Source organism: Solea solea, chromosome 17 (assembly GCF_958295425.1).
Source record: "Solea solea chromosome 17, fSolSol10.1, whole genome shotgun sequence".
Taxonomy (NCBI): Eukaryota; Metazoa; Chordata; class Actinopteri; order Pleuronectiformes; family Soleidae; genus Solea; species Solea solea.
In genome coordinates, this window is record NC_081150.1 from 5,370,999 (window position 1) to 5,398,300 (window position 27,302).

The following is a 27,302-nucleotide window of genomic DNA, read 5'->3' on the forward strand; positions in this document are numbered from 1 at the left end:
TTGCATTACAAACAAGATGGTATTACCATCATTCTACATCCTTGTTAAAAACTTATAACCAAAACATTCATACTGTTCTGTAATATAAAGTGTAATTTAATCGCAATTAGATTTATTTTGGACAATTCACAGTCTATATATACACATAAGACATGGCTTTTCACGGAGAACCTCAACATGTTGCACGTCATATCAATGTAAGGAAACAATCCGGGCTTCAGTGTGTCATGATGTCCATGTTTCAGGCACGTTATGTAATTCCACAGAGCTTTATATAGTAACACTGTGACACACGGTTGCCTGTGTTGGTTTCTCCTCGTACGCTTGCTGAGCAGAGAACACTGACCTGGTGTTGCACTCTCCAAGTGCTCTCCACTGAGAATCATCACCTCTTGTGTTTAAATTAAATCTATCGCCAGAATTAACACTGGCTGTCACAAAGATGGATTCATCTGAATGCCAGTTGCACATTTTTTTTCTTTGCTTGAATAAAATTGTGACATTATAAAACAATCAATATTAATACATTTTAAGGCTTTGGCAGCTACTAACCGTATTGGTTTCTTGTGACATGTAGCTCATGGTTAATCCTAATTAATGTTTTGTATGTGGTTTGTATTTTACTGCTGTATGATATACAGTATATGCATATATATATATATATATATATATATATATATATTGTAATACAGGACCTTCACAGATCTTTTTTTTTTTGCTGTTAAGTGATGATAATTGACCCCATTGAATATACACTACAAACCAAACATTGCTTTTGCATATTCACCTTTTGCCACTCCTAAATGATCTTAACATTTTAAGTGTTTATTTTAAAGCACTGATAAAGTTCATAAAAAATAAAAAAAAAAACAAGGTGCACTGTTATTTTTGATTATTCAAGTGGCCATTTAATGAAAGGTTTACTCACTGCTTTTACGTCAGTGTGAAAAATCCCAAATCCAAAAAACTCACTGATGTAGTTTGGATGAAAGAGACTGGCTGAGTGTTTTTTTTAACTAATACAGTTGTCTGAACAACATAAAGTCTCAGACTATGTTCTGATGTACATTGCAACTTTTGTGGGATGAAGGTGGTTTACTGCAAAAAAAGTTCTTCTTACAGTGTTTTCAAACTTTGCTTGTATGTGTGTCTATTTTCATCCCAAATGCATGCGTGCTGCACCTTTTCTCTCCCACACACCAAAACATTGTGTAAATGTTTCCCCCCTATAATGGCAGTTATTCAATCAACGCACTGGCACGGCGACAGTCATCTGCTGGTTGGTTGGTTGGTTGGCTCTTTGTTTGATTGTGTTTGCTTGCCAGACTAATCTCACTGGGGCTCCATCACAGGGCCGGGGCTAAGAGTGCCTCAGAACTGTGAAAACGGCTGCCGTGACACACTCCTGGCATTTTCTCCATTTGTGGATAATAAGTACATTTGACATACCACAGCCATGTCCAAAAACCGTCATTCCATGGCTCAACTCCACAGCGAGCTGCTGCAGCCCCTGCACCACCCACCTCTTTTCCAATCTATACTTTACTTTCATGCCCTGTCTCTCCTCTCTCTCCTTTTCTGGCAATTCTTCCATCTTCTCAGATTTCTCTCTGTTCTGCCTTGCTCAGCCCACTGTGGAGCATCTACCCTGTGCTCCTTCTTCTGCTCCCTGCTATTCTCTTTTTCTCTCGTCTCCCTCCAGCGCAATCAACTCTGCTTGGTCTTCTTGGCTTCTTCAGCTTCAAGTGCAATTCTACACTCTTCATTCCCGTTCACTTCTGCTCTGCCCAACTCGCTGTCTATATGTCAGCTCTTGCTGCCTTTTGTCAACTTATTCCTGTCATCTCATCCATTAAATGCTTCTGTATTCTCTGGGTGGCTGCATTTCTTCGACATGTCCCCCTGTTTCTGCTGCCTGCCATGGCTCGGTCCTCCATTCTCTCTCTCTCTCTCTCTCAGACGACAGACAAAAGCCAGGGAGTAAATTCATGATTTATCAGGTGAAACGTACGGTTTAGAATGAACAAATTACCATCTACTCTCAGCTTAGTCTGAGTTTGGAGAGGGACAAAGATTTTATCTGTGGCTAATCGTGTTTGGCCCTGGGGATTTATCTTGTTCCCAAGAAAACCTTTGTCTGTATTTCTAGGCAAAGATTGGCAGATAACAGTGCGCCTGTTTCAAGTTGTGGGAGTTGCAGCGTTGTGTGCATCAGTGCATGGCCTGTCAGTGCCTTTGCATGTTTGAGTCAGAAAATGAGCACAAGGCCGTTCCCCTTGTATCCACCAAGGAGAAAATGGAATGCACAGACACACACAAATGCATTTTCCCCCGCGGCCCATGCGGCGCACTTAGACCAATGGTCATTCAACTGAGACAACGCCTGAACCTCAGCCAGCGCCGGGCAACGTGTGATGCACAATTTCTGCCAAGCTCACTTTTCGTAATTCTTTGATTCGACGATTCAAAAACCAAGGCAATGAGATCATGTAATCCAAAATCAAAGAGTGCAGGGATTGGGATGTTATATAAGGAAACTGAAACCCACTCGCTAAACAAAGACAAGCCCCTGCAGTGATGTGGGTTGTCACAAAAGTACACAGGATAGTAGGAGAGATGCAGAGTCCTAATGAACACAGACTGGAAACGGATGATAAACGCAGATGAAAAAGGAATTTGGGGACAAGAAGAGAATGGAAATCAGAGAGGGCAATGTTAGAGGGAGACAATAATTAGAGACAGGGAGACAAAGCAGTGAGAACACACACACACACACACACACACACACACACTCCACACCCACACACAAACACGTGTAAGCTGCAGGAGCCTGTGTGGGATCAGTGAGGGTATATTGTTGTACGGAAGAATGGGACTGCGAGGCACAAAAGTAATCTGGAGTGTTATTGCTCAGAATTTCCCGCATTAAAATGCACAATTTTCATTTTATAGACCTCTTTTGTGAAATATCTCTCTGAAGAATTGTGGATGGTTAAATATTGCTCTAAAAAGGAGTGGATAGGTCTTTTGGGCTAAAAGGGAATTTATTCCAACGATCCTAAAACAGAAACTTTACAGTCAGGTCTGTGGTGCAAATTCAGCTACACACACTCTTCTCTGTATTGACACTGACATTCTTTGAAACTTTAAAATGTTATTTATTGAAATGTCTTTCAATTATATGGAAACCCGTTTTACACTGTAACGACGACATCAATGAAAAACAGTTATTGCTCCTCTGGAAAAAACAAACAAATGTATATATATTCTTTGCAATGGTAGAAATGATGGATCTTCTTAAATGCCTTTTTATGCAGCATTATAAAGTGAAAAGGTTCTTAAAAACTCTAATCCCCTCTTAGGCTGCTCTAAGGGATTTTGACTCAATAGTGTAGAAGTTGTTAGTTCTACAAACTGAACTACATTATCTGCTTATTCTTAACAGAGACAATACAATTCAACAGAAAACTGGGACTCTGTGCATTAAATATTTGTGAAGGTAAAACACTTAGTGGCTTAGTGTTTTCAAAATGACCTGCTTGTTCTTGTCACTTGCCTTTGTGCCTAACATTCTGCGGTAGGTGACACCATTTTAATGGCGCCTTATATATCAGCTCCCTGGCTCCCTTGTTACGTCTGGTTTAATTTCTCTTCCTTTTGTCTCATATGTCTATTATTTTTGGAATCTATTAACTAAAAAGTATGTTAACAAAAGAGCACCAGGAGGAAACGACGTGTGCACATAAACATAAGTACGGTGCAGTAGATTGTACAATTGTTTTGTAAAATGTTAGAACTTTATTTGGCATTAAATGTATTCTGTTGGCCACCAGAATTGGCTTTTTTGGAAAGATTACGACTCCATTTTTTTTTGCTTTTCCATCAGGGAAAGAACCTGGTTCTTTTATTGGTACCTGCTCTGGTGAATTTCCAGACTAGCCGAGCCGATAATAAAATGTGAGATTGACGGACAGCCGGCCACTGATTGGTCAGAAAGTGTCGTCACTGGAAGAGCCATGTGTGCGACGTCCGACACAAGAATCAAAATGGAAAAGCGCCATTAGTATCTATCATGTTGTTTTTACAGATAAGTGTACCTGTGTCTTTACTGACATTTTGTAACTGCAGTGTCTAATGACAGTGACAGTAGCTTCTACGGATGCAAATCTTGTTGCCTTGTATGACTGACAGTATCAATAAAAAACTGTAACATTGACTTCTTCCCGACCTGGGGGTTTGTTTATAATGTCCTTCATCGTTGTCACGAGTCTCCCTCTCATCAAATTTTGAGTGACCGTATTACTGACATTTTTCAACAATTTATTAAGGGAGCACTTATGTCTGGGGTGATAACTTCAGTTTGGAATTAATTAGAAAAAAAATCAATTATAGTTGGTAATAGTTGTCTTTTGCTCAGTAATGAGAAGCAGACCTCCTGCTGCCATTAAAAGCAGACCCTCAGCTCTTACCTCTTCCCTTTGGTGGACCATCTTTGCAAACACCAATTTACACTCATCAGACTGTTTTGCAAGCATCTTCGACTGACAAACAGACCGCCAACACCTTTGTCTTCACCTGTTCCCTTCCACAGAGAGAGAGGGCATGACCAGATCCGGTAACTGTTTATTGAACGACCTGAGTGCCTTGTGGCAGCTGCTGCTTTCAAGTTAAGCATTGGGAGTGTGAGAAAGCAGTCAATGACTCTGCACCCTGACATGTAATTACTCATGAGATGACAATGCCTATACAAGGAAGGGGGGGGGGGGGGAGAAAAAAAAAATCAATCATTGTCGAATTACTATCACTGAGTGTCCTGCAAATTACCTGTGCAGAAGAGAAAAAGAAATGACCACGCATTCGATCCCCTGACCCCAACTGCTTTCCAAGACAATGGCAGACAGACTGAAAGGGTAGCAATCTCAGTGGGATAAGTTTGAAGGAATTCAAAGCCAGAAAATTGTGCATTACTTAAACTGAGACACAAACTGAATGGCCATTTAGCAGTGATTTCTAAATGGAGACTTGTATTGGATTATAGAAAACAACTATTCAATGCTGATGCGAACGGTAATCGCAGGGGAAAATCACAGGCCATTACCCACAATTACAAAACCCCTTGTGAAATACCGGACCCAGATCTTAAGTACGCTGACAAAACTATGTGCAGCGACGCGGTCTCGTACAGCCGTGTGACGGGGGAGTGTTCGCACACACGTGAGTGCGAACGGAAGCTGTCACTCGCGTGCACATGCGAGTGCCACGCTATATGGAGTATCTCGGTATTTCCCCGGCATTACCGCGGCTGAGTTGCCGTTATGAAACCTGTCGGACTTTATCTGTTCAAAGCACAGCGAAAGACAGCCGACGGCAAAAGAAAACCAGAGACAGAAGAGATTAGCATCACCTGCACTGGCACTGTACCAAACCAAGGTCATGCCAGGAGAGGAGCCCCCCCCCCCCTCCCCGTCCTTGTTGAAGACATGCAACTAGAAGCTGCAGGGCTGCTGAGACATAGGGCTGAGAAGAGGAAGAGATCAGCTTCTATTTGTTCGCTCCTTACCATTGGGTAATATCAGCAATTTACAGAGGGCTTTTTCCCAGTTTTATTTTAGCCTGTGACGCACAGCTGCATGCCCGGACACGTAAACTCCACATCTGGTGTTGTAACACTAGTTATTTTTCAACACTGTCTACTTGTTGTACATCTGTTTCCGTCCAATTATGTCCTGCTGCAATGGCACAATTGCACCTCGGAGATCAATGAAGTTTCATATTATCTTTTGTCATCCCAACTTCTCCTTGCCTCAACAGCCACTTTGTGCCCATGTTGGTTCCCTGTGCATCTGCCGTGCTAAACTAAGTGAAATTAAAGAGTGAGTAATAACGAACAAGAAAAAAAAAAAGAAAGAAAAAAGGTGGCCGCTCCTACGCTGCTAACAAGGAGGTGTGGATATAGCAAAGACCAGAAGAGCCAACTCAATTTAATGGACTGTTAAGAAGAAGCAGAATTTTTTCCCCTTACCCTCTTCTTGCTCTCTCTCTCACTCCTTTTCTCACCCTCTCACCAGGCTCACTGAGCAGCACATCTCTGTTCCAAACAAAGAGAGTGCCTGAGTCTCCAAATGGAGAGGGTTACTGTTTGATGACCCCATTTGTATTCTGCTGCTGTGCTGCTCCTGCTGACCTGGGGATGAGAGATACAGGCAGGCAGCAGCTTTATCTGGCCAACAGGCCACCCTTGGTTCCTGCCTCTATCCTCCTCTTTCTTGCCCACTGACCGAATGCCTCTTGGTGCCTTTCAATCCCTTGCCTGAAATTAACTGGCCAGATGTTACGCAGTTACCTCCTGCGAGACAATGGGTTTGAGTTTGGTGTGCTTCTCTTGTGTGGAGGCAGGTTTGAGGGCATTGTTTTTTACGTACAATTTCCTACAGGAGCACAATTTGGGCAACTAATTGCTCCTGTAAGATGTTTTACTATGAACAGCAGTTAATGATCTGTTTGCCTTTTTGGTGGTCGCCATTGATTTACAAAAAAAAAACCAGGAGGTGTCCAGTGGGTTTAATGCTATGATTCCATTACAATGAATAGACTTTCATCAGAGAAAGGATTGCGGACGGCATTACCTGAGGGGAAGTGCTCATTCACTGGCCAGTTGTCCACCTGCAAGGTGGCGTTTCCCCCGTTCCTGGTGAATCGGACCAAGTGGTATTTGCCATCGTTTATAGGCGTGTTCAACTCCTTAACACTGATGTCCACTGTCCCGATGTTGAACGTCACAGCAACTTTGCCTTCCTCCTGGAAAAGAGACAGAGAAACCGAGATGATGTCAGAGCTGATTTCAGAAGTGAAAGCACCCAATTTGTTCGATTCAATATTTAACTGAACGACCACCGTTGTTCGCCTCATACCACTCACTATTGGGCCTTGGAGTTCCCAGGCTATAGAAAGTTAAACATTTACCAAAATAATTCAAATATAAAGTGTATTCTTTGGTCCTGGGGATATATAACATTTTAATTATGTATATTTATTTGTAAAATACGACATATGGCCAAAAGGTTATTTTGTAAAAGGTTAATGTTGAGCTACGTTGAGCAACTTCCAGTTGCACATATAACACGGCTAACTGACTCTGTTTAAGCTTGGTCTCACAAAACACTCTTTAATCTCAGTGTGACTACTTAAAAAAAAAGGTTAATGACAAAGAGATCGAGTATCAAAGGTGGACAAATATGAATATTTCAGCTGCTTGTCCAACTCTCACACACTGCTGTGCATTAATGAATTAATTAGACAAGAAATCACGAGTAAAACGTTCAATAAAGCAGCTGGAATGAATGGCTGGCTCATACAGACGGTGAACAGAGTCAGGGAACCTGCGGATGCGAGCACACTACACTTCATTATACCACTGTAATGTGATGAAAATAGGCTGCCAGAAGAGATTGTAATGATGAGTAATGCTCCATGCAGCCTGTCACTTCAAACCCGGCTGGACAGACCTCGTTTCTGCAGCAATTCTCGCGAGCAACACAAATACCGTGTGCTTTGTTTAGCTCCACCATGTTCATAAATCGTGACGCACATCCACATCATTTCCCAATTCCTTTCCCATTGACCCCACTAATTTTCATGAGCTGCCAGCGTGTTTTATTGTGTCTGCTTGTGTATTCATGGGCATGTAGGCGTTACAAGCAAAAGGTTTCAGAGCGGGGGCAGAGCTTGGGAAAGTGGCGAGCTGTGTTTTCTGTGTCATTTGTTTTAATCCCCCACAGGGAATCTCTCAGTGTAATTACCTACTTTAGAAGCTTGGAGAAGAGGGACTGTTTCTCATAACAAAATCGAAATTAGGAAGGCTCGCACAAGGGGGCAGACACATATTGTTAATTGATCAACTGAAACACTGGCCCCGCGTCACTGACTTTTGAAACACAGACCTTGATATAACGTCAAGCTGAATATCAACAGCATTTCAAGATTACTACAACTTAAATGACACTACACTTGACCTTGCTGACCTCTATTTAATGTTACAGGCTCTTAATACAGTAGAAGAGCACTTAAATACGGCAAACTATACTTAACACAACCCCCTCGTGTTTTAACGACCTCGGATATACTGAGCTGAAGAATATAATATTATATGATGCCACTAGATTATGATAGGAAGCTGCAGCGTACAGTCATAAATGAAATGTGTCATTTTCCTGATGTCTGCATCAGTTTCCTTAGACTTTAGTTTTGTTCTCTGGCTTCACAGGATGCTGAGTTTGTTTTTTCTGCATTTTTGCTGTAGTTTTCATCAGAGAAAAAAAAAGAGTTCAATAAGGGACAATTATTAGCTTTTAAATCAAGTTTATCCGTTTATTTCTACCTTTGCAGTGGGGCAACCAAGCACAGGGACAGAACACAGGTCTTTGTTTGGTCCTCTAAATTAGGCACCCCTTTTGTTTTTCTTGGCTTGTTTTTTCTTGTTCTGATTTTAGGAGTAGTTTGTCCATCAGTTGCCCAAAGAATGCGGTAAACTCACTTTGTGTGAAACATCACATTGTATGTGCACACTTTAGCTTCCTTCAAACCTCCTTTTCAAACCACCAGGGCGGTCGGAAGACCTGCACTATACTCACAGTTGTACTTGCGGCTCAAACAGCTTTTGTCTGTTCATAAAAAGACATGCAGCGTGGCATTACAGTGCGCACATCATAACGCAAGGGACCACACAGCGCCTCTCCTTTGTAACAATCCCCAGCTTGGCTAATAATAGAAGAAGAATGGCACTAAAGACACGAGAAAGCCATCTCCTAAAAGCAGAGTTAGTGCTCGGAGTGGGACTCAGACAAGCTGCGTATTAGAATGTGCACTTAACATCTCTGTCAGAGATGCTGCAAATGGTGTCTTTATTTAAACAGTTGTCGTCAAAACTCAGCGCTGCAGCCAGACGCATGAACACTGAAAAGTACACAGATGCACACGCTGCTTATGTAGCAGCAAATACACGCAATACACGCACCTACTCGGGCTACGGTAAGCAAACACATGAATATGCTGATAACCTAATGTGACAAGGTGTGTGTGTGTGTTGTAGCGTGAAAAACACTATTAAAGCATCCTGGCCCTTCTGACTAATGACAGGACCTTTTTCCTTGTATGAAAAAACAACATGTCTGACAGGCTGAGCGCGTGAAAAGCACAGAAAGACACATCGGCTCTTCTTGTACATCTGCTGTGACCTTCAGAGGCTCTGGCAGCATCCGCTCGGCTCTTCTGTGCAGTTGCATCAAAGCCACATCACCGAACCACTAATACCTTGAAACAAAGACTGATTGTCACCCCCTCCCTCCCCCCAGCCGGCCCAGGTACAAACAAACAACAAAACACAACAATTGTACACCTCTGTAACCATTGCTGAGTGCCTTCAGGCAGAATGCAGGGAGCAAACTGTGTGCGACGTGGCTCCACAAGAGCAAACTTCTGCCTCGTTCTTTCCTTCTGCCTCCTCTCTTCCCCTGTTGTCCGGCTACCCTCCTGCCTCTGTCACCCACACGCCTGCTCACCCCCGCGTTGCTTAGATGTTTGACTGACAGATCCAATTACGTTTTTTATTGGCCTGTCGCTCGCGAGGCGGGAAGGCACTTCATTGTCTCCTGAGCAAAGGGGGAGGGAAAGTGGCTATTGTTCTCCTAGTGGAAAAGATGATGGCCACGATTCCAGGCGTAAACAAATGCAGCACAGAGAACACACCCACAGGAACTGAGCATGACGCTAAAAAGAAACTAATGATTGCATTATAAAACTAGACCAACTAAAATTGAAATCAGATTTCTCAAAGTTGGACCAGATAACTATTACACACCTTTATTAGGACTGGCCTGGCTTTGACACAGAAATAGCAGGTTACGAACACGTTTTTTGGACTTGAAGTGTAGGGACAACACTTCAGGGACAACTGTAGCTCAATTTAACTGCAAGTACTGACTGAATGACATGTAGATGCACACATGCAAACATGTTAGCATCAAATCAACTAGTTGTCTTCAGTAACTTTCTGAAAGGAACAATCTAGAAAAAAAAGCCCAGTTCATTTGCTGGTTAAATGTGCCAAAGCCTTGTCATAGTCTCTCACCGCCCCCGTGCTCTCTATTTAATGCCATTCACAAACTGTACTTGTTTTTGGGTTACAGGAACAGATCAGTTTGTTTGTGCACCACAGTGTTCAGTGTGTGTGGGCTTGCTGCTTTCGCACTCTGTGTAACTAAAACTGATGAATGCAATTCCAATGAGGACCACGCATCAACACCCTACCACCCTCTCAATCCCACTCTGCCGTAAGGTGACTTGGGTTTGGCACGGGGAGCTCCCGTCTGCCCATGTGACTCCACACACACACACACACACACACTGACATCAGTAATCAGGACCGCTGCAATCCAATTCAGGGCCGATCAATGCCTCCGACACACAGACACACCCCCCCCAGGCTGTGAAAGAGAGAGAATCACTCAAATAAGTGGTGGGCGATCACAGACAGCACCACAGCCCTTCGTGGGCAGCTGCTGGAAGGAGCATGAGCCACTTACAAAAGACCCCATCCCCATCTTCTGAATGGTCATTCTGTGAAGCCACAGTCCCCAGACAGATAAATACAATTGGAGGCCATTTTATGAAGGTGAGATGAGTAGAAGCACGTTTGGCTCCATGGGAGAAAGAAACAGAGGCGGAGAACAAACGGATGTAGCGAAGTACAGTCACAATAAGAAGATGTGCATTTAAAGCATCTTAAGGTCAACGAATGTTAATATAAAAAAGGAAGCTCCCCACCCCCCGAAATGGTATTGCGTTGCAATCAAACCTTGATTGAAATCTAGTACGGGCAAAGGCTAGTTGTAGTGGATGACTCCAGTGGGTCTATATTAGGTCTCAGTTTGGAGGGAGGAAGATCTAATATCAAGAACGTGAACATGTCCCAGAGTGGGAGTTTGGGTTACATATCCACCCTTTCATCTGACATCAGTGCTCAAGTTAGCTCCTGCGGTCAGGGGGGGGCCATCAAAACTGGATCATAGAAGCAGTAGAAGCAGAATCAATAGTGGATAAGGTAGGACAATCAAAGAAATCCTGGATTGATGCACCTGGCCTTCACAGTGCCAAAGCCATCCATCGTCGGTAATTGACAGAGATAGCTCATAGACAACGCGGTGATTTGTAGCTGTCTGTTCTCGTGCGTATCGGGCCCTGGAGTCAGACATTTGCTAAAGGGTATAGGATGTTAGAAAGTGCTGAGGAGAGATCTGTGTCTGTGCGTGCACATGGCCTTTCGTTCGAGTCATTTCTTCACGTATAGAATGTACCGACAACTTGACAGGCCCAAGGCAAGACAAGAACCGCGTGTATTCTTGTGGCCTTTGAAAACGAAAACGGAAAATACTACCAGTGAAATTGAAAGACATCAATAGAGGAGGATGTCAGCGTTACAGATCAAAGAATGTTATTTATATGAAGCTTGCATTAAAGCACAGTGTGAATTTCATCGATTGCACGATCATCAGCATGATATAAAGATATAATATGCAACATTTCTGCATGAATTAATAAAACATTGATGAGATTAATGTCATAGAATATTTTAATGAATGTACTTACATTAGCTAAAAGGTCTCCAACACTCTTTACATCCAAAGAAATCCCCATTTCTATTCGAGGCAATGGAGCGTTTAATTTCCCACTTCACCCTTCTCCACTATGAATTTTTATTATTCATTAACAAATCCCATTAAAACTATCAGTATAATACGTAACTTATCACGTTTAAAAACACATCCTGGGCGGCACATGTGTCTCACACGTCATTACAATAAACATGAGCATTCCTCGTTTATGGTAAAACAGCATCACACACTAAGAGAAACGTGGCCAAGATTGCTTTTTAATGTCACCTCCATTTTATTGGTATGGCAGGAGAGATCGCTGGTAACATATTTCAAAACCTGAGAAAAATCAACCAAAACTACAGTATCCCAATGCCAAGATATCACGTGGCTCTATCGAGCTAAATATTTAATCACGTCTCAAGGGCAATTATCGACTTTGTGTGATTCTTTAATAAAGGAAGGCAAAGTCTTGAAAGAGAAGCGAGAAGAAATGGATATTTGAATGTCCCGAATAAAGCACAATTTGATATACGGTGCGTGGCGGTGGCGTAAAGGCACTGCTGCTGACAGACACAAAAAGGAGACTCACTTTGTGAAGATATACTCTTTGGTGGGACTGAATAAAACACTGCAGACACAGTTTTACACTCTCATTTTAAAAGCAGAGGGTGCAGAGTTCCGGGCTTTCGGCTTTGAACAGTGACAATCTTAATGCACTATTAAAATAAACATGCTACTGAACACTGTGAAATTTCATGAATCATTAATTGGCTCGAACGTTCATTCAGACATTCATAATCAGCAGCAGAGATGTTGTGAGAGGTGATGGGGTGGGGTGGGGGGAGACAAGACGCAGAGGCCTGCTGCCTCTGAAATATTGATCACGCCTAAAAGAACCCAGATCTCTAACACACACACACACACGCGCACACACACACACACACACAGTACTTCACACCTGAGAGCGCGAGCAACAGCTTCACTGAAATGGACAAGGAACAAAATGGCTTCCACCCCGCTTTACTTAGTGCTACTGTGGGTAATTGCTGTGGTATTACCAGTGAGTCCATTAGCCAGTTGGTTAATGCCCAGGAGTGCTGGCTAGTGTCAGCTCAGACTGAAGAGGACGAGTCATTGCATATTTAATACAAACACAAGCAGTGTGTTGCAGAGGAAGGTAATGGCTTTGACTCCTGCGCTCGGGCTCAATGTCAAACTCCAAGCCCCGCTCTTTGATCCTCTGCCGCAGAATATGAATCGCGCAGGGTCAGCCTTATCAATTATTTACACCCACTCTTTCTCTATTTCCTGTTTGTCCGCTCTTGTGGCTGTAACTTGCCCTGACACTAATGGCCGACGGGCCCGGTGAAAACATTTATCAATGTTACCGCAGAAGTCCTCTCGCGCGCCGGATTATCACTTTCAACATTTTGGGACTTAGAGTACTGACACTGCACTGATCGTAATCGTCGCGAGTACTTTAGACAATTTACTGCATGTGTCTCATTGCCTCGGTAAAGTCATTGTCCCTGAAAGAAACTTTCTCCGCAGCATTAACAGTATTCTTCCCTGTAATTAGTTTGCTTTGAAAAAGCAGACTGTTTTTTGGGCAAAGCAATTTTTTCCCTCTGTAATAAACTGATACAAAAATGCATTTAATAAATTATAATTAGCAGAAATAAAAACAGAAAAATTGCAAGACATCTGGCTGATACACACTTTTGGCACTTTAATGCTTCAACCACACACCTGTTTTTTTTTCTTTTAATAATCTCACTAATGTTATTCACTCTTTTTTTTGCACAGCTTTAAGAGTATGCAACCTCTGTATGATGCAGCACATAAATCCGAACCATACATTTTGTATCCTTGTAATGATGAAGTGGTAAATTGGGTTTAAATTTGTTGAAAGGAAATAATTGCCCATTTAAGCTCCCATTATTGTAAACAGTCTGATACTGCAGACAACTATTCATTCCATGCCTTCTGTGTAATTATGTATCCTTATACTGCATCTATCTGTGTGCACACACACTCACAACACACAGAGTATACTGTGCAAAAGTCTTGGATTGTCCTGATTGAAAATGAGTCTCATATATCAGAAAGCTGTCAATTACTGTCCCTCATACAACATGTGTATGTACCGCTCAAGCATGTATTCAAAAAACTGGGCTTCACAGCAGATCACAGCGAAATCAGCAGCGTTAATTAAACTCTATTAGTGTTAAACTGAACACTTTCAAAGTGTCTATATTGGTCCACTCTAAATCGAGTTAAAACAACACTTTTGAACGTGTCAAATATTCAACACTGGCAGAGTTGCAGCAACAGAACTGATTTTTTACAACACTACTGTATAGCGTTAAAAATGAATACCATTAGAGTATGTTGAGTACACTAAATTGAGTTAAACAATAACAATAATATTTAACAATGGAAGGGTTAAAACATTTCCTGTGAACAAGTGATTTTGCCCAGTTTCAGAATAACTTTCATTATCTGGCAGTTATTTACAATTTACTGCATGGTAACAAAATTAAGAAAAACAAAAGGTGAAGTCTTTCCCACTTTTTCCCTTTCTGACGTCAAAGAGGCTGATTTGCTGGCTTCCTCCGATGGCACAAACCGTTGCGTAATGCAAAGTGCATTTGTGCGTCTGCGATACACTCGGTGTTAAAGTGTTAATAAACACTACTGGGATTCAATGATCAAAAATACAACATATACAACAGCAGCATTGGCCTTTTTTTTTTAACTTCATCCCAGCAGTAAATCCACAACACAGGTCACACAATATGAAAATATGGCTCAATGTAGGTTTTTTCATAGTTTGTCCTATAGGGTCTATAATAAACCAACTTAATCTGTTTGACTATGAATACAACTAGTCTTTTTTGATTAATAATAATAATAATAGTGCAGGGACAAATAAAGGTTTTATTAAGTAATATTTATTTGGGTTTTACTGCAGTTTTAGGAGAGCCAGAGTCGTGCTATTGTTCAAGTGTAAGGGTAGGTCACACTTAATCCTTGACACTCTGAAAAATGTGTTGTTTCAAAACTACTAAAATGCTTCCACAATTTTCTGGACGTGTTCCAATAAGAAGGAAGGAGGAAAAAAAGATACTGTGTGCGGTCATTATAGCTTCTAACACATCTAATGGAGGCCTAAGACTTTTACACAGTATTGTATATAATCTATATATATATATATATATTGTAACACTCTGTGAAAACATGTAATTTTGGATTGCAATAATAGAAAAATGCAATTTAGAGAGAAAGAGAGCCGATCCATTCATAGGTGCTGAGTGTTATACCACAGAGCTGGAGTGCATTATTATGCATGCTGCATAATAACAAGCTAAACCACAGTAGCGTGGCAAAACTTCAGCCATGAATTTTCATCCGCCTGACCTGCTGGCACACTACTTCATTTGCACCATTACAATGCAGCGCGTACAAGCCATGAAATCAGGGCATATGCAAAAGCAACGGTCCTCAGTCGCCTCTCACTCACGCAAACTCACCCACTCACTCACTCGTTCGATATTGCCATGACCTTAGTCATACTCTGCTTGGACTGATGTTTTGCAACAGCTGTTCAGAAGTTGCTGGGCAGGAATCTTACATTTGATTTTATTTACTCGCTGCAGCTTCAGATTTAATTCCATTCCATGGTCGTGCTGTCCCAGCATCCATTAAAGATAAAGCAGGTTTTGCGTGACCTCACACTGCGCTGTGTGGCACCACATGGTCCTCACATGCCAGGGGGCTCATTTTGGGGGGAAAAGAAGAGCCAACGAGTGGGATTTGTGCTAGATGGAATAATATGCTGTGAAAGTCCATTAGGGAGTAAGCTAATGAAATTGAAACAGCTTGGTGATCAAATTAGAATCTGTTCGGCAGATATTTAATTTAATGTGCTGCTGAATTTGAGCACTTTCTATTTGGTAGCCCAAGAATGAAACCGCGGCCAATAAATCAAACGGGGACACGTTTCGTCCTATACAATCTCTCCTCGGCTCATTTTTCTGAAAAGAAAAACTCTCCAATGTCTGAATTTGGAAAGAAATAAAAGAGGAAAGGCAAATTAAAGCTGCAGTGTGTAATATTTGGTGATTTTTTTGTTGTTGTTGATATTATTATTCTGATTGTTCGTTACTGTACGGTTTGGGGAAAACGGGAAAGCCCTTCCATTTCCACTGAGAACGATACCTTTTACTTGGTAGGTGGGGCGTGTGCTCTGTGGCCGATGGCTGCATCAGCGAGATACGTAGCATGGCGTTTTACCGGTGCGCCAACGACAAACACGACATCGAACGTGACACAACAGGAGGACATCCAGCAGCTCTGTCTCAAGCTTTGTATGAGAATAGACTGTGGGCGGCACCGGTGGCAAGGCAGTGACATTTTTGTGACGTCCAATCAGCTAACTGTCATGGGTTCACCTGAACAGTACCAATACACTGGTACCCCAATGGAAGGGTACCGAAGAATAGAACTCACCAGTTTTTTTTTGTACTATTCTTAATGGAAACCCAAAATACTCCGTACCATAATGAATCGAGCCGTTCCACTTGGTGGAAACATGCCATTTGTGAACACAAACAATGTGATATTATCTGCGTCCTTCCTCTGAAAACAGCCTCTGTCAGCAATATCATACCAGACCTAAATGAGGGAATGTTTGTGTGTATACAGTGGCAGCGCAGGCCAAGATGCATTTGTCCCGTCTCCAACCCTTTTTGCAGCTGTCACACCAACAAACAAATCACTTCATGCATGAGAATGTCATGGGGGTGGCACGGCATCTAAAGAATAGAAACACAGAGAGTCACGTGCAATCGTGACAATGGCATGATTTGTTTATATTCAAAAAGCTATTTCAGTGCAATTTGACATTATTATGTAAAAATAGATGAGTCAGTAAAGAGATATCGATGTGCCACAAAGAAAATCAAATTACAAATAGACCTTTTGAGTGTTATTTGCCACAGAGAACACCTTCCGTCGCGATCACATGCATCCCTGCAGCTGCCTGGTAAAAAGTCACAGGGTGAAATTATTTGAATAGACACAAAAGATGTCAGCTTTATTTGAAGAGCTGCCCTCTGCATTTCACATGCTCTCCCTACCATGTCTGGCCTCGTATGCAAAGCACAACCACACTGGTAGAAAGGGGAAGGCGCAGGGGGAGAGGAAAAACTAGTAGCTATCACAGTTTGCTGCACATCACAGCAGCTGACAAAGTGGATGCTAATTACTTAAGCATCGGATACAGATTCGTCTACTTTGGGAAACGCTTGTACAGAGTTTGTTTGTTAATGAAATGAGATGAACCATGTTGCTCTGTTGTCTCGTGTGTGGCAGCCATAAACATGTCTTTGAAGGCTGAGCTCGGACCCACAGTTCACCGAGTGTGAAAGAAATGAGAGACAAAGACACTGAGGGAGAGAGAGAGAGAGAGAGAGAGACAGACAGCTTCTAATCCATCTGTTTAGATAAACATACTATTCTGGGAAGGCACTTCCAGGCACCAACAGACGGGCTGACGAATGTAAACACTCAAACGTGCATGTGCATGTGCACAAATACACACAGGTTGGTGTTATATATATATATTTTTTTCTGTTGCAATCCGAGTTTGTTCAACGTTGTCTCTGCACACTGTGTTAAAATTGGGAGCGCTAACACCCACATGTCCAGGTACAGCTGTTAAAATGCTAATGGAACGCATTTATAATAGGCAATGTTCTGGTCCTTCACCAGCTCTGTCAGTGTTAGATTGTGGAAGAAGAAGAAGAAGAAGAAAAAGACTGGAGGGGCGGGCGCTTGTTTTCCAGTCACGGGAGATGATGAGGCAGAAAAAGGGGCCTCCTCTGTTCTCTGCAAGGCAATATCGGTGCCAAAACGAGTTGGACCGCTCCAAAACAAGCTGGCAGCAGAGGGGTGGGTGGTCTGTTGCCAAGGGTAACCTGCCTGGGATCAAGGCTCTACTCTCCACCTTGGCCTGCTGAGGTGACAGGGATTAAGATGGAGGGAAAGAAACGATAAGATAGAGAAAAGACGAGTGAAGATGAAAATGGACACGTAGAAAAAAAAAAAAACATGAGACGAGAGCGGCGGTGAGGTGAAGAGGAAAGAGAGCGCTGCAGAGAAACGATTAACTGAGAATAGAGTGCATTAGGTGTCTCGCTCCCAGCCGTGCTTCCTTTTTCTTCTTCTTCTCCTTTCCATTTCTCCGTCTTTGATAGTTCACTGAAGAGGGGATTCATTTTATTCTGATTTGAGATTCATTTGGTTTCAAATCCACCTAGTCTCTATATGATAATATCAATTTGTGGGTCACTCTGTCACTCCAAGCAGTGAAGACACCAATTGCTGCTGTTTGAACTCGCAGTATTTGCAGTGTTCAAGTGTGAGTTGATAAGCAGACTGTGTGACTTTCCGGGTTGCTGGAAACACTTTCTCGAAGGCTGTATTTGCAGTGTTTGTGTAAATTAGCAATACAAAGCAAATACCCGAGGTAAACCAAAGAACTCGTGTCCCTATCACAGTCATATGTCACCCTTTAGCAGAGGTACATGTAGGTAAATCATGTACTTCGAGCCCTCTTGCTGTGCCGCGCACTTAAACCTCAGACAGCTCTAATGTAACGTATGAATGAGTAGCAGGATGGACGTGGTGCAGCAGCAGAATCAAAACTCTCCTGCAGCGACGACACGCTGGGCAACATATGGCATCTCTGTGTGCATGGCTGTCAAACCAGCTTGATACTGGTCAACAGTCCAAGTCTCACTTTGCATTTATTCATTTGCAATTCATGAGCACGTTCGGTGCATTAGAGCTTTGTTAAATCATGCAGAACCTCACCAAAGTCCCAGGAATGCATACACCGGTATGGTGAGATCTGCTGATTGATTAAAGACGACTTTTAAGCCATTGTGTGATCACTTGTTAGACGTTATCCATTGTATTATACTTAAGTCATGAATAAAGTGTTATGTAAAAGAAAAAATATTGTTTTTCTCCCCCCCCTCTCAACATAAACACAAAAACATTTTAGATTTTTTGTAAGATAAGTCAAGCCATCAGACCCCTTGCTGCTAAGCAGCATGGGGTATCCCAGCATCTGTCTAAATGTGTCAAAGCCATTTAGAGACACTTTCATGTAACTTTTGAGACTGAGAGGTGATATGGAAAGAAGACACGACGGAGAAAGACTGAACAACAAACACAAGTATCCAAGATTCAGGAGTAGAAAAACACAGAAGAGCCAGAAGAAGGGAGAAGGGAGCACTGAAATGGAGACAAGAATTCCCAGCACCTAAAATGGCTGATCAAACAGGAGGGAATCTAGGCCGTTCTGTCTCTCCCACCTCAAGGAACATTAAGGCGAGTGCCCTACTTCTTTAATGCTTTGGACACTTTCAGGGCAAGCTGTCATCAAACCGAGGCTCCCGACACTATCACAGATTACTGTGTGAAAATAATCAGGCAGCAGTATGTCCTACCGACCAAATTATAGTGCATTTGAATTCTAGTCAACTTATATTCCTCCTTGCGTGCTTGTCCTTCCTTGTCAGTTATTCTTCATAATTATTTTTTCCTTGCTATTTTCGAAAAAGACATTATTTTTTTTCTTTGTGAAATTAATTGACCCAAAAGTAATAAGGCACTAATCATTTTAAAGGCAATTTTCTTTCCCATAATATTCAACTGCTGAAAGATAAGTGCGTATCAAAGGCTCAGTAGATAGCCGTCACTGCTGCTCTCCTCTTTTCACAATTAACCGGGCTGCCTGCAGAGAAGAGGCATGAAATCTAGGTGACTGGAATGCACGAAGATGCCAATGTAATTCTGAAAAATGCCATTAACGTTAATCAGGGCGTCCAAATGATTGATTTCAGCGGTGCATTTTCTGCATGTCGGGATGTGTGTGGCTTTGTATGTTAGTGTACACGATAAAAGATGTTTATCAAAATTGAGATTATAGAGGATTCTAATTGCATGGGAGGGAGAACGATGGCGGGTGTGCAAACATGAGTGATGTGATGCCAAATCCTTTTCATGCTCGCCTGTATTTTCCCACATGCTAACAGAATAAATGTGTCAGCGAGAGACACATAGGCAGAAATAGGTGTGTTGGCACATCTATATCTTGATGTCTTTCTATTCAGAGATGACTGCATGGAGGTTCACAGAGGGCAGGGAATAGTGTGCCACAGAAAGTGACAAATGTATTGTCTATCGTGTGCGATGGTGGGAGGTTGTTTTTAAATGTCACGGCGACTCGCATCCTCTGTCCCAGTTGGGGCCTGGGTCTCAGCTCTCAAACGGGACCGCGGAAGAATTGTTGCTGCGGCGGCGGCAGCGGCGGCTCGGTGGCAGAGCAGGTCATCTTTCAACTGGAAGGATGTGGGCTTGATTCCTGGCTCCACGAGACGACATGCCGATGTGTCCTTGGGCAAACCTCGCATTGCTCCTGACTGTTGGGGAGGTGTGATAGAAAACGCACGCCACATAGACGCGCTGTATGAACGTGTGAGTGAATGGGTGTGAACGGGTGCATGAATTGAAAAGCGCTGTATAAATACAAACCATTAAAGCACACACATAAACTGAAGCACAGGAAAATATTTTCTTTTAAGAAAAATATTTTCTTTGACATATGTTTATTTTCGTTTCCTTTTCTGTGGCCTTCCCTCGACCTTCTTTTTACATTTTTAAGGCTAAGCTGCAGGAAAAGATCTAAGATGAGGTAAGTGTGAGATCAGTGTAGCCTGACGAAAACTCCTATAATAAATGCAGAGTCTTTCAAAAGCAATTTCTCCTTTGGCTAATGTCGAGTGAGCATGTCATACTCCAAAGGAATTAGGGGAGATAGGAAACTTGTTCATGTATGGCCTCCTGGTGTTCTGAATCTGAATCGAAAGCCAAAAAGAAACAAACAAAATGCTCGTGGCTGGTCCAGCCTCACCCCTTTAGAATACTGAAAGAAGAGAGAGATGAAGATTAAGAGAGATTTTGTTGGAGCCATTCATATTGATTTGTTGGGATCTGTGGGCACACTGGATTGACATCTGAGTGACAGAAATGCCACAAGCGGTTGCATCCATGGTTTTAAATGATCGCTCTCTGCTGTCCGCTGTCTGCTGGGGAGCACAGCGGCGAGGCATCTTTTGTCGACCGCACTGATCGTTGCGATGGACTGTATATGAAAATGGATGTGGTATTCCGCTTTGAAAAGTGAAGCTAAAATGGAAATCGCACCTAAGCTATGTTTCCATCAAGTGCGGAGTAAAATGTAACGGTACGTGACAGTCAGTTGACTGGGCGACATCACTCCCATGGAAGTGGAGGCTACTCAACACCTGTGGTTTATTCTCATACAGAGCTTGACAGAGGCCCACAGCCCACACCCCGTCTACCAAGTAAGGGTACTGTTCTCAGTGCTCAGGGCTTTACCATTCCAAACCGTACCATCTACGGGGCGACTCCAGGGCCAGTCGGTTAACATTTTCCTGATGAGTTAATGGTCTCAAACGCTAGTTTCAGGTCTTGATGTCAATTTTGTAAATTCTGTTCCCATTTAGAGGAACTTCATCTTCTTCAAGCTGTTTGGAAACTCGGTGCTGCCTCTTTCCCTCCGCCAGATAGGGTGGAGATTCTGGGCTGAGTCTGGAACAGTGGGTGTTGCTTTTGGGCGAGTTTATCTGTCATAGAAGGCTTCCTTACATTGTCATCCCTGAAGGGAGATTAGACACACCGCACTGACTCTCTCTCTCTCTCTCTCTCTGCCACGACGACCCACCCCCAAATCCCTTGTCTGGTGCTCTCTCTCCCCAACAACATTCCCCCCTCTCTAGCTGTCAATGTCTCTGTCCTCTATCTTGTTCTCTCTACCTCCGCCCTCTCCTTCCCTCCTGCTATTTGTCAGAGCGCGCTCCACTGAGCCAGGACTGTGGACAGGTTACAGTAGTCGAAGGGTGGGGGGTGGTGGGTGGGGGTGGGAATCCACCAGGATCGGCCATGCAGCCATGCAAGGCACAGATAGGCCTGCGTGTCCACTCAGCAACACTGCTGCCACAGGTTACGGCATAAAGATGCTAAGCTACGACGGTTTGCATCCTGTCAATAATACATAGTCGTCGCTCTGAACATTCATCTTCAGAGGACAGTCATTTGGAGACTTGAATGGTTTAATTTTAAACAAGCACACTGCAAGAAGATAGAAAAATAACTGCACAAATGTCAAAGACCTGCACAATCCATACAGCAGTTACAGTCTGGGGGCACACGAAGCTTAAATAAATGAAAGGGAAAAACAAGTTTTAATCTCATTCCTGCCAGCACTGCAGAAGACATTTCTCACAGTGAATTTTATAATTAGAGTGTTTTCCAACTTGTGCCAACCCCCCCGAGTGGCAGCATTGGCACACAAGAGGAAAAGGCCCCTTGGAGGCTTTTCCGAGCAAAAGGCATATGTAATGAGTCACGAGGTCCCTCTTCGCTCCAAATGACGTTAATTGCTGTCCAGGCAGAGGCCTGCTGAAAAAGGGCCAACACATGCACAGGGTCGGGCAATTTGGCACCGGAAGCACTGCAAAAAATAGACCCAAATCTATTTTTTTCCTAAAATGTGTGGGTAACTTGTAACATGTACGTTATTAGCTTTGCTGCCACGAGAGAGAGAGAGAGTGAGAACATATAATGAAAATCATATTTTTAAGTGAAACTTTCTTATGAATTAGCTCACTGGTCAAAGAAGCAAAAGAAGAACACATCTTTTCTTCTTCTTCTTTTTTTTTCGCAGCTTTGACCAGCCTGGCATGTTCCAACAAGAAGTGTATGAATTAAAGATAATGTTGGAAGAATGAATTAACCATGATCTCTGCAGACTTCAAACCAACTTAATCAAAGAGGTCTTGTGAAATCCATGGGAGGGGGGGGTGGCTTTCACTCATGTACATTATCTTAACGTCATCTTTGTGCTGACTCTACTACTCTACTGTCATGGCCATATGCTTAGATCTTCCCTAACTGCAGGGGGATATGAGGCAAGCGTTGATTTCACACACACACACACACACTCTATAATGAATATGCTTATAGAGCATAAAACATTATACATCATATTAGTATGATTTACTGATTTAGAACAGGGACATTACTGAATATCCACATGTAAACATGCCAGATTTTAGCCATTGGCTTAATCTTAATCTGTCGTCACTATAGGTACAAACAAAATCCATACATAGGGAAAGGAGGATAAGGAAGGACATCTGATCTCAAATGTCTACTTATATTTATTTGGTAACACCTTCACAAAAAACATTGAGTTTCTCATGGAATAATGTAGTGATGACTACTGAGTTATTATGTGTCAGTACATCAAAGTGCCATCGCAGGATGGGCTCTAATTTCTTCTGCAAAAGGAGCTTATGTTTTCAGTCGTATTTGTCTGTTGTTGATTTGCCTGTCTGTTTGATTTATGAGCATCTTAAGTAAAAAAAAAAAAGTAAAGATGAATTTGGATTACATTTTCTGACGAAGTAGGTTATGGCCCAAGGAAGAGATTATTTGTATTCAGTGGGAAACTAAGTGTCCTTGTTGGAGGTTTGTGCTCTCTGAGTGTGAAGTGTATCTACTTAACCCCGCAAGACCGAGTTGCATTGAAACTACAGTAAATGTTTGTTCTAATTATCATTCCTTGCACCTGAAATTGGAACAGATCAAGTGATAATTGGTCGTGAGGTCACCCATAAGCAACTGTTTTGGAGCCATGGGACTCACGATTTGAACTGGCAGCATCTATTTTCTTTAAAAAAGGAACATCATTTGCAAAGTGGACATCATTTTATATTAAAGATGACCTGCCACTGGTGACTGAGACCATTAACTCCTCAGGAAATTGTTTACTGACATTGTAAATCAGTTGACAAGTTTTTTCCCATAGACATCTGTACAAATGGAGTTCTATTTGCAACCAGCAGAGTTGCCCCCTGGTGGCTATTCAATATATTTTTTCACTTCCACATCGGCTTGCTCCAGTAAATTGGAAAACTGTGTTTACTTATAACACAAGGTCTAAGGTTTAGATGAGCTGAGATGTGCCCTGACTTTACACTTCCAACTCATGGCAACTGAACCATGCAGCAGTAAACACTGTGGCCATTCTCCCTTTGTATTCCAGACGCCAAACTGGTCTTTTGAGATACTCCTAAAGCAGGTACCTGGAGTTGAAACGCGGAAAACAATTACCCCAACACAGTGAGAGTCATGGATTGATTAAAAATAATCGTGCAAAGCACCAAAGTCGATTTTTCCTCCCGTTTCATTATGATTTAACTGCTGATCCTGAACCTGAAGACCATCTACCCAACTGACACTCATGTATACACAACTCACAAACACATTAAGTATGTCATCAGGTTGAAAAGGTCATAACGTTATTGGTCGACTTGGGCGCCCAATCAAACTGGAATCTATTGGGGTCTGTGGCCTCGTTAGTGGTTTGCTATGACCTTACTGGAAATGCGGTCTCTGTGTGTGTGTGTGTGTGTGTGTGTTCATGCTGGGGTACAAAGGGAGTGCTTCGCAGAACTGGAACTCAAACTAAAAATAGATAATATGACTTTTTTTTCCCCCTTCACAATAGAGAGACAGAGGAAATGGCTGAGGGCAGTGGAGGAGCAGAACAAGATATGTGGAGATGGAGGACTTGGCTGTCACGTCCTTGGCCATCTGCCCTGTGTGCTGCCTGCCCAGAACGTTTGAGGATCAATAAAACTGCGAGATACTTTCTATAACCTTCAGTGATTCAGTGCTCATAATAATTCTATATACGAGCCATCCAAAAGGAAATATCTTTTTTCCTTATAGATTGGTTTTCTGATGATCCAAGCTTCATAAAAAAGTGATATAGTCTCCTTTTGTCTCCCTGTCAGTAGAGCTTTGTCAGGATGGGAGTCAATAATGGGAGGATTAAATAAATACAAAATGCACAGGTACTCACTTTCACTCCATTTGTGAAGGAGCCTCGCACTCAAATTTTATCCCCTCATTTTTTTTTTTATCAGAGAGAGAGCCAGAGAGAGAAAAAAACAACTTAACTGCTTTCTTATTTCATTCCTTCTTCTTTTTTTTTTACATGCAGGAGCTTAATCTGCCATGAATACATTTGGAGTGTGTACACATATGTGTGTGTGTGTGTGTGAGCCAATCTGCCACACCGTCGCCGATATTGAAAGCAGAACTTTTTTTTTCTCGGCTTCTTTCCGCTAGATTTATTTTCTAATGTCGACGTTTATCACTTCAGCAGATTCGCAATTCCTCATTCCCCTCCTTGTCGATTATCCAAGAGGGAGTTCATTTGCTAAATTGTGAATCTCTTTCTTTTACCCCCCCACTCTCTTTCTCTCTCTCTCTCTTCATCTCTGTCTTCTTACCTCTCGTTTGGCTTTTTTCTGAACTTCTCTCCACTGCCAGAGAAGTGGAGAGTGGCTGTAGCAGGTAATGTTTGTGCCTTGCGCGAGGTTTTAGGAGTGTCTTTTGAGCTGAGATGGCACCTGGCCTTCTGTGTGAGATACACCTCAATCGATTCCACATCCCACTGATCTTTCATTAGACGCTCGTCACAAGCTGTCCAACTCATCACTCAAACACATGTAGCATAACGCCTGGAGCTGGGTAAATAGAGGAAATTGTAAAATGATGCTGCTGCTGACTGAAGTGAGGTGCATTTGATCTCGGAGAGCATCTGTCTTTTCCAAGAGAGTGCAGCTACTTAAAGACCGAGGTATGTGTAATTCGGCCTAGATACTAAAGTTGATATGTTTCACATCTCTACCAGTAGCTCAGAGGGAAACACTTGGCTTTTGAGCAGCTAAGTTATGGGAGTAAAAACAACAAACACACATTTGCTGGAAAAATGCTACATTAAAGGTGCTTTATGTTAGAAATGTATTATATTAAGACATAAAATAACCATGATGAGTCATCAGAGATTAAGGGAATGTTAAATTGAAATCCTGGCTTCATTGTTAACAGGCAGTGTATTCATAATTCTAGGCTGTAAGCTGTTTATTTTTCAGTTTGGTGTATTGGATTGTTGCGCCACCCACTGACTCGCTGCCACCCAACCAATGAAACAGCCCATGGAACATCACAGGACGCTGCTGAGCATTGGAAATAGTGAATGACACCAAATCTAAAAAAAACACTTAGCACCCCTCTGAAAAATGTCTCAACCAGAGGAGAAGAAGAACTGCAGTGCAGGAACGACGTTGTAGTACAATAAACATATATATATCTGCTCCTGGCTTCTCTCTTCTGTATCTACCTCACCTCCCTCTTTCCGTCCGCCCAGCTCTCCTCTATCCCCCAATTTTCCTTTCACCCCAACCGGTCGAGGCAGATGGCCGCACACTTTTGAGTCTGGTTCTGTCAGGGAGTTTTTTGCACTGACATTGTAGTGTTTGCTCATTTGTGAATGTGTTGGCTTTCTCTTCTCTCTACAACACTGTAAAGGTTTCTGCCTTTCTGTGTACAGTGCCTTGTCATAACGTATGTTGTGATTTGTTGTGATCTACAAATTGATGTGTCGGTGTGATGGTTGTTTCCTGACGGGGAAGAAAAACCCGCCAGTGTCGGCTAAAACTGTCTCTACGCTCTCTCGGATGTGGATATTTAACGTAACATATTTCCGCGGCCTATTATTGTCGCCTTGCCGTCTTCTCTCATCCTGTGATAATTCTCGGCTGCTGCCTTGAGTAGACACGCTGTCGCGTTCAATCTCCACCTGTTATGCTGATAAGCTAAAATTAACCTAATAGCTTCGATGTTTATAAAAATAAAACTGCATGTGTTTCACGTGTATGTGCATTAACAGAGTGTTATGCCAGGTATAGGTGCAGCATCTTATTTTTCTATTTCAGAAAATCTGGCAACCTACTTCTGCAATGTTTTGAATTAGGATGGCAGTAGCCATATTCTACTCTAAACGTCCCTGTTTTACATATTACATCACCTCAAAGGTGATTCTTCCTTGTTGGGCACGACTCTACCAGTGATGGGTGTAATGTCAAATGGGCCTGCTGTGGACACAGGACAGGGCGACACATCTGGACGATGAGAGTGCTCTCATTTCCTTTTTTGAGAGAAATAGAGCCTCGTGGTGAGGCTGCAAATGACTACAAAGAGATGAGAAAATACACAGAGAACAAAAAACAATAACAATGAAGTTGAAAACAACTATAAAGATGTGAGACAAACACACAAAGAAGGATCCAACGTGACTGGGGAGATGGAAAATCACCACAAATTAAAACGGAATACAACAACAAAGAGGTCATAAAACTGCTGGAGATACGGGAAAAAAAAAGAGGCCACAAAATGACACAAAATGACTACAAAGAGATGAAACATTACATCAAAGAGACAATAAATGACCGCATTTCCTCTCTCTTTGATGATAACAACGGCATAATCTGTCCCTACATTATGCATAGTCATTTGATATATTGTTAAGATAAAATTATTGATTAGAGCAGCATAAAAGAAAACCACAGCTTGTATATGAAAAAAAAAGACAGGAAAGCAGAATGATAACTGATATGTTTTGCTCCTTTTGAACAGAGC

General features: G+C 42.3%; 1 protein-coding gene across 8 annotated transcripts in view; it reads right to left on the bottom strand.

Moving 5' to 3' along the window:
• The window catches only part of LOC131443170 (neurexin-3b), a 267,752-nt gene that overhangs the window by 38,577 nt on the left and 201,873 nt on the right, over positions 1-27,302 (bottom strand). For all 8 annotated transcript variants that reach the window (XR_009233577.1, XM_058612579.1, XM_058612578.1 and 5 more), the window contains one exon: positions 6,627-6,798. Coding sequence is in view for 7 of the 8 variants with exons in the window: in XM_058612579.1 (XP_058468562.1) it covers positions 6,627-6,798 (172 nt within the window). In the remaining variant the exon portion in view is untranslated. The remainder of the gene's footprint in view (positions 1-6,626; positions 6,799-27,302) is intronic.